Genomic DNA, 8,897 nt, shown 5'->3' on the forward strand with positions numbered 1-8,897 from the left:
TCACACATATACATCCACAGACCGGATCGCTTGGACAACAGCTATGAAACAGACGACGATGAGCATCTTGCTTTCCCTCTACAAAGCAGGGTGAGATTAGCGGTGGAAAAGCCTCATCTGTCAGGACTGCAGGCCTGCCCATCAGCTCTATGAAAGACAGATTGTGCTGTGGGTGACTACCCTGTCAGCCTGGGTTGAGAAGGTCTCGGGGGTGCCGTTCTACTGTTAAGTGGATTAGCAGAGGAAGTCTGAGATGTCCTTCACCATGGTGAGGCCCAGCGCTGGGCGGCTCCTGTGCTCTGAAATGGGGTCCCTGTCAGGGGACGAGGAGAACAGCAGCGAAGACTCTCAGTCCGACCACAAGTCCTTCTGTCTGGAGGCGGCCGGTCTGGGAGGCCTCAAAGCTGCCTCCAGGAAGCGCAAGCTCAGCTGCCGGCCGCCCCAGATGGCCGACCCGTGCTCACTCGTGTCCGAGTTCCGTCAGCGGAACGCAGCGAACGCTCGCGAGCGAGACCGCACCAACAGCGTGAACACTGCCTTCACCGCGCTCCGCACCCTCATCCCCACAGAGCCTGCCGACCGCAAGCTGTCCAAGATTGAGACTCTGCGCCTGGCATCCAGCTACATCTCCCACCTGGGCAACGTGCTGCTGCTAGGGGAGACCTGTCCAGACGGGCAGCCCTGCAACCGCTCCCCATCCGCCCTCTGCCGACAACCCCGGAGCCGCGCTTGCAGCGACCCCCCCAGCCCAGACACGGAGAACTCCCAACCCAGACAGATCTGCACCTTCTGCCTCAGCACCCAGCGCAGGATGGTGAGTATGAGTCTCTCTCCCCGTCCGTCATGTTTCCACTGCTTACTGTCACGCTCAGCAGGAAACACTGTCTCATGGCTCATCTGCTGCTCCTGGAAATACAGGCTAAGACTCTTTTATGTTGTGCTGTCTAATGTGGTTTCCATAATTGAGAGGTTTCTGGGCAGGGTGATCTCAGAGATCTTAAACTCAGCTCAATAAAAATGATCCATTCCCCCTTAATTTAGAGGGGCTTTGTTTTATCTAAACCTTAAGCTCAGCACATGTCTGTTTTTATTCTAACTTAAGTATTTTTTGCAAATGGCGAATAAATTGAACTTGAACTTATAGTCACCAGCAGAATACTTTTCAGAAATTGGAAGTGAAGTTACATATTCAAAGTGTAAGGGGAAAATTAACTTAAGGTGACAGTGAGTTGTGTTAGTCTGATGTGGTTTCAGCCTTGGATGTTGGTACCGTTTCATCACCTACATATGCCTGTCCTTTTTTTTAATACTACTTTTGAATTATAAAATGTAAAATAATTTGACTGTGAGAGACAACTTGACTTTTTGTGGTTGTATTTGTACAACTATGGCACAGCTTATTTCATTAACATTTAAGTCAGTGAGGCTGATCAGTGAGGCTAATGAGTGAGGCTAATATAGGGCATTTTCAGAACCAAACACACTGAAATATGAATGGTGTGGAGCTCAAGGGGCAGAGCAGCGTGTAAACAGTCTCGGGCCAAAGCCTTCCCTGTCCCCAGTGAGGGTCCCAGACACGATCAGCATTCTGGAAACATCTGTTCTAATCTCACAACCAGCACATTTCTGCCGACAATTTACTTGAAAATATATATCCCACATTAAGTAATACTTTGTGAAAAACACATGAATTATTGGGCTAAATATATTGTTTTTACAACCCTTACAAAATATTCTCTACAGTCCAGTAAAGAAAGTGTCACTGTGGACTTATATATCAAAAATACATGCATTTTCAGTGAGTTCATCATATGTTCTGCTGCTAAAACTGTTGGGGTGAGCCAACATATTCAAAATATCTTCTTTTTTTTCATTGTCCTACAAAACATACAAGCAATCTACATTTCATATACAGTTAGGACAAACCTGGGTGAAAGACAAGAGTGAAAAGGTGTGAATTCAACCCCTGCAGTAAACAGGCAGTCGCAAATGTCCAAATGAATACAAAACTGAAAAAAATATACTGGCACTGTAATTGCAGCATGTAACCAGGGGTTACCAAACCTTTGCAGACAGACAGACAGACAGACAGACAGACAGACAGATCCTTCTCTCAGATATACTGTTGTAATGAATTGTTCACCGGGAGGAAAAAAGCTGTGCATAAATTGTCCTTAGCTCAAAAATAATGATAGGAAAACACCACTGACAAAATGTTAAGAATCATTCCTACAAAATGCCATAATCTTAAGACTAAAATCAGAGAAGGTGATAATGTTTAGAATCATTCCTACAAAATGCAATAATCTTTAAACTAAAATCAGAGAAGGTGTTAATGTTTAGAATCATTCCTACAAAATGCCATAATCTTAAGACTAAAATCAGAGAAGGTGTTAATGTTTAGAATCATTCCTACAAAATGCCATAATCTTAAGACTAAAATCAGAGAAGGTGTTAATGTTCGAGGCTTTTACTGAACAGTCCCCATGATCTGTGGAGAGGAGATGCATGTGCTTATCAAAAAGATTTCAGCTTCGTTGCTTTATTTGACTTGTTCCATCTGGGATTAAGTTTGTTTGTCTGGGGATCACCTGATCTTGTAAAAATGTATTTAAATCCCCGATCTAGGCAAACACATCTGGCACATGTTTATATCTTTTTGTGGAAAGTGAGGGATTAAGTTATATGCTCGACTAATTCCTCTCTAGAATAAATTTCAGACTCAGTTTCCAATCAGCGTCATTCTTATCTGACCATTCACAAACGTATCAAATCTCCTAATCACAACCTCTTATTATATAATCTGATCTTTTCATTGTTCTCTGAAAAATGTGTGCACATTTATGCATTCATTTAGGTCCTACCATGACATTGTTAGATGGCAATTGTGAAAGGTACTGTGCACTGCTGCAGTGAGAGCAGGAGCAGGGTGCAGGTCTGCACACACAGAGAGCTGGGGCCACTGGAGGTAATGATACACATATGGGGCTTCCTGCTGTCTCCACACACACCTGATCCACACACACACACCCCATCCACACGTCTAACACACCTCATACACACATCACAGGCATCAGGAGAGATGGCATTAACCCAAACATAATGGGAGGGAGCGAAGGAAACCGATACCCATCAGAGATACTGGAAAACAGAAACAGAACCGTCAGATGTGAGCATGGTGCTGGTGGGAGGAGAGCTTCAGAGAGGAGGGGTGGGATGTGGATTAGGTCACGTCGTCTGGAGGACTGCTATCACACGGGATGTGTGTGTGTGTGTGTGTGTGTGTGTCTGGGTGTGTTCTGTGTGTGTCTAGAGCAATGCTGTGCATTCAGGAGAGGGAATACCAGAAGAGATGTGATGGGTTCAGATGAGCCATGATCAGAAAGGATAGATCAGATGGACTCTTCTAGGACGTCCCAGAGCTCACTCTCTCTTCACTTGCAGAGCTGGGTTAAGCAGTGCAGCACAGAGCCAAACCAGACACATGTGGAAGCACTTTGAGACCTAATCTCCTCCATAATAAGAGTTGTCTTGGACCTGTGATGGACATGAAATTATTTCATTATCAGCGGGAGGATCAGTTGTAGAGCTAGATCTAGACATGCTGATCTACTGAGCCATACATAGGAGAGGTACCTCTGCATAAACGGTGACGACTGGTTGAATACTGGATGTTTTTGTCATTCCTAGCAAAGGAACAGCTCCACTCTGAGCCTGTCTGTTGAAGCCCTGAGTACTTCTCCACTACAACGGGCCAATGTGCTACTTCTATTTATTAATATATAGATATAAAAGACCTGGCAAAACCAGACCAGCACCATGAATTAGACAGAAAAAGTAATTAAAACAGAAAATGAAAGATGCTGTGTATTTCTAATGGTTGCGAGAGAAGTGATGTGAGTAGAAGCTGTACTAAAAGTGCATTTTCATTTGTCTGTTGTCATTTATATTGAAACGTGTTGAGATGAGCAGTATGGAGCACTGCAGGCTTGATTGAGCAGTAGCCTGAAATGAGTTGTTTAACATGAGTACACAGGACGAGCTAATGTCAGCAGAGACATCGTGTAGACATACAGCATGTACACACTTACTTGGATGAAATCAAATTCAGGTCTAACTCATTTATTTTGCTTCCTTTGTCTCTTTCAGAACAAAGACCGTGACAGAAAATCAGCTATAAGGAGCCAATACTGAAAACTAAAAAATGTCACAATAAGAAGATCCCTATAATGTATATACTATGTACTTTGTTGTAAATATACAAATATATTTTAAAAACTACAATTCTAAAATGACTTGTCTGTGTTTTCTGTTGCTGCAGCATATCCATGTCTAACCACATATTTGATTTGGCTTCTGGTTAGAGGAACAGATCAGAAAGAGAGAGGGAACACTGAACTTATGGTCACAGGAACAGATAGGCGGGTCAGAAAGAGAGAACTTATGGTTACAGGAAGATTCTGAGTTGAATAATCCAAATCCAAAGAACTACTGGAGAATTCAACTACTCAGATCATAGTGAGGGAAGCAGGAAGCAGGAAGCAGGAAGCAGCAGCCTGTCTCCCAGACGTGTGTTGATGCTGAGGAGCAGATGGCTTTAGCAGGTAGACCTGCGGCACGTTGCCCGTCCCAACACTGGCCGCCACTTCACCTCTGGTGCAGAGCAGAGACACACACACCCACCCCCACGGGCAAATAAACGATTTCTGTTATCTTTTTCTCTCCTCTCTCTCTATCTCTCTCTCTCTCTCTCTCTGACACACACACACACACAAACACACACACACACAAACACACACACAGACACACATGCTCTCTAACACACTATGAAATAAACATTCCTCCTCACTCACACACTCCTCTTAAGTATATACTGTATATTCTTCAATGCAAATGAAGAACCTTTTTCCAAACATGTTGTGACCTCCTGAACCCCATCCAAGCCCCTATGGTCCCCTTCCCCGCTGTGGGTGCTGATATGGCACCCCACAGATACTGTGTGAGAGGGGGAAGGCACACGCCAGAAGCCAGCCTTGCCCTGCCTCCTCCAAGAGTCCATTTGCCAAAACCAATAAAGATCCCCTGTCTCCCATGGCTGGAGATCCTCATTAAAAGACCACCGGAGGAGCAGCCAGAGGGGTGAGAGACAGGCTCCACTCAGCTCCACTCCTCAACAGGCAGGAGGCCCTGACACCTGTCCTCATCACATGGATGTTTGGGAGAGAATTTCTAGGTAGCACAACAAAGTTTCAGACTTCCAAATGATCCATTTTCACTTTGCTATTTCTTGTTGTGATGTGGTAAATAAAGGGTGACTTCACAGTCACAACATCAAAGTCATAGCAGAACCGCAGGTTTTTACGAACAGCCTGATGTTTTGCCACTTTAAGATAAATGAGAATATGTATTCACATCAAAGGACTGTTGATTTAAATATTGTCGAATTGCTGGCAAGAAAATAATATTATTTTTGTCAAGACTGCTCTGAGAGGGAGGCCTTCTCTGCACTTTTGGTTAGAAAACAGTTTTCTCATATAACTGAGGTTTGGAGTTGGACAGGACTGAACTCTAACCTCAAGCTTTGTTTGCCTTCTAAAGGATCAAGTAGCGTGTATGTGTAATAACATCAGACCATCACAACAGACTTTAAATTCATCCTTGATATTTAGGTAGGACTTATTACAAAACCTTCAGACAAAAACAAAAACACTAAATATTGATGTTGGATTCACAGGTGTGCACAAACATCAGCATGTGCAGGGGGGGCCACTTGTATTTCAGGGGTAGGGGGTAGGGGCCGCAAGACTCTTACTTGACACTTCTGTTTTGTTCTGTCTCATTTTTCAAGGTTAGTGGAGAACTAAACAAAATAAAAGGCGTCATTCTGAGAAACTTCCCACACAGACATTTTGAGTGGACTCATCACCGCCAGGCAGGCTGAGTGAAAGCGACTGACGGCGTATCGATCCCGTTCCAGAGCGGCGCTGGGGCCCCTGGTGAACTGCAGCTGGCCCCTGTCTCACGTTTATGGGACAGGCATGTGCTACACCATGAGGCTGGAGCCATAAAAACATCCAAGCGCTCATTATTTCTGAAACACAAAAGCCACAAGTCACAAGTCATTACGAGAGGCCAGCAGGTGAGCCCGAGCCTGATCCCCCACACTAGACTGGGTTATCTGCTCTTAGAGCACGCCAGTGCCAGAGCAGAGTGGGTTCTATCCAGAGGCGAAGGGAATCAGATCCTAACTAGGAGAGGAGCTGCTGGAAACCGTGTATGATCCAGTGTGTATGAATCAAATTCGAAATAGTTTCCCAAACTATCCATTTGCTGCAGCTGCACAGTGAAACCAAGAAGCCTTGAACAGAAATTCAGCTTCAGTCAAGCCAGTTTTCAAAATCAATTTCCAAATCATTTTAATTACGAGTTGACGGGGTAGGATGAATTGAGTTGCAGGCTGGGCCAGAAGAGTACACACACACACACACACACAGCCATCCTGTGTCACTCATCTGTCAAACTTTGCCTGTGTGGCCAAGTTTTCCTCTGCTCTGCTAGGAAGAAGCAGAGCAGCAGCCGTTAATGGGGAGGTAAGCGTGTGTGTGTGTGTGTGTGTGTGTGTGTGTGTGTGTGTGTGTGTGTGTGTGTGTGTGTGCTCCAGACAGCTGTGGTTTCTGGGATGTGGATATGAGTGGAACGACTGCCACTCCACTCTGCCAGCTCCACTGGGTCTCAGCCCCTCAGCCTGGACCCCTGCACAGCATCCACGCACCCCACTTACACGCCTGTGCGTCTGGCCTCCAGGCGTCCACATACCAGCACTCACACGGCAACACATGAAAGGAAGTCCTAAATGCCACTGTGATGGCGGCAGGTGGCCCATCCCCCTTCCCCCAAACACCTCCAACCATTGCTGCTCACTTCTGCAATAACACCTGCGAGAGAGAGAGAGAGAGAGAGAGAGAGAGAGAGAGAGAAAGAGAGAGAGAGAGAGTTTGCAAAAAGGAGCTACTGTTTTTAGACCAGGCGGCTGCCAACTGTACACATTCCAGTAGTAAGAAAACAAGTCTGCTTTACATTTATGGGCCATTATCAGACTATTTCTCCTGCTGCTATTGACGCAGAATTTACTGCTGCTCTGTCCAGTTCTACCTCAGTGCAGTTGCCTTCAGCATGACCGTGACCAATGGTGTGAAACGTGGACCTCATCAAGCCTCACACACAACAGAATACAACACAAGACAAGAGAGGTTGGATCATAGGCACTGAAGCAATTGACATCATTTTAACTACAAAGAATAGGGCTCATATCCATTTTTGGTTTCACACACACACACACATTCACACTCACAGGACAGAGAAGCAGAGGACTTGTTTTGAGAATTGAACCAGAGCCTTTGTCCTTTCTCATTGCACAGGGAGAGGACCAGAGGTTTGTGTGTATTCATTTTCAACAGAATTTAGATTTGTTTAAATTAAATTAACTTTATATTTAGACGTTTTAGTTCAATGATTGGAGTTTCATCTTCCCTCCAAGCCTGTGAGAATGCAGACAGCAGACAGTCAGGAGCTCTGCACTGCTGTTCATCACAGCTGGAGGTTTTAAACAGAAAGTCATAGCGCTCCCCTCTCTTTCTGCATCTGGTCCACAGCAGATCTAGAGTGAGACTCACTCATTGACAGTGGTGGTAGAGCGACACATGATTGTACATGCATTCTTTATAGGCTTCAGCTTTCAGTGGATAAAGAACGAACTGAGTCAAACAGCAGACTGCCATCAACACTTAATGAACAACTTTGAAGGGTCTGCAGACCCCAGGCAGGAACACTTATGTATAGCATGATACTAATAACAAGAGTAAAACCACTTGGAGAGAGCTGTGCCAGGCGTATGTTATACAACCTCTGTGTCCACAACCACTGCCATACAGGAAGTCTTGGCTGGTGCTGAATGCCAACAGGCTCTGTTAGGAAAGCCTTATTTGTCAGTTATGGCCCCCATACCTGGCACACAGTCATGGGCTGCAGCCACAGCATGGATAGAAACGAGAGGAGTGTGAATGGATGGTTACAAAGTGTTTTAAAGCAGGACAAAGACTCGTCAGAGAATCAAGATCACCCAGAAGAAACTTTGATCCAATAGCTTTTGCAGTAGATGTGAAATGAAAAAGATTTCATAAGATTCCAGAGACATTCTCAAACCAGGCATTCCCAAGCTACAATGACATCACAAATATCTTATATATATACAGTATATATTACTTCTTCTGCTATAGTAGTAGTGTTTATTATGTTTCCATATTCATTTCTAGAGAAAAATATATACTATTCTCAAGTTGACATGGAAGATTATTTGAGGCATATTGAGAAGTTTTGGTAAGTTCTATATTCTTGCAGTTTCCCATGTCCTGTGCTTGAAAGCTGAGCAGGTGATGGAAGTCTCTGTCTTGTGCTCTCATTCATATATTGAAGAGTTTTCAAAGCGGTGTTCATTCCTCCGTCCATAATAAGAGCAGGGGCCTGAGGTAGCAGGGATGCTGCAGTGCAGATGGGACGCATTAGAGGCCAGGCAGAGCGCGTCAGGCTGGAGGAGATAGTGCTCGCTCCGAGGGAGGGGCTCTGGGCTCTGGACTCTGGGCTCCGTGGGGCCTTCTGGCCTGCTTTACGGCCCAGGGGAGGAAGGAGGCTCTTCAGGTTTTACGGGCCTCCGAAGCGATACACACACTTTAATACTCCAGCATGTGTGCCGAAGCACAGCTCCAAATACCCCGCCGCCCCGCAGACACACTCCAGCCCGCTCCACTCACCACTGGGCCGCCGGCTGAGTTCACTAGTGGTGGCTGTAAAGAGAAGCCTGCGGATCCTCCAGGCCCATCAGTCAGCTCCCTGTGGCACAC

General features: G+C 45.4%; 1 protein-coding gene across 1 annotated transcript; it reads left to right on the forward strand.

Annotated features, from left to right (window-relative positions):
• Positions 1–207: 207 nt before the first annotated feature.
• On the forward strand, positions 208–4,194 carry scxb (scleraxis bHLH transcription factor b; the record flags this gene model as incomplete). Its single annotated transcript, XM_080857345.1, has 2 exons — positions 208–814; positions 4,150–4,194. The coding sequence occupies exons 1-2, from the start codon at positions 254–256 to the stop codon at positions 4,192–4,194; spliced, it is 606 nt and encodes a 201-aa protein (XP_080713471.1). The 5' UTR covers positions 208–253.
• Between the last annotated feature and the right edge of the window lie 4,703 nt (positions 4,195–8,897).

Source organism: Sprattus sprattus, assembly GCF_963457725.1.
Source record: "Sprattus sprattus genome assembly, chromosome: 19".
Classification (NCBI taxonomy): domain Eukaryota; kingdom Metazoa; phylum Chordata; class Actinopteri; order Clupeiformes; family Clupeidae; genus Sprattus; species Sprattus sprattus.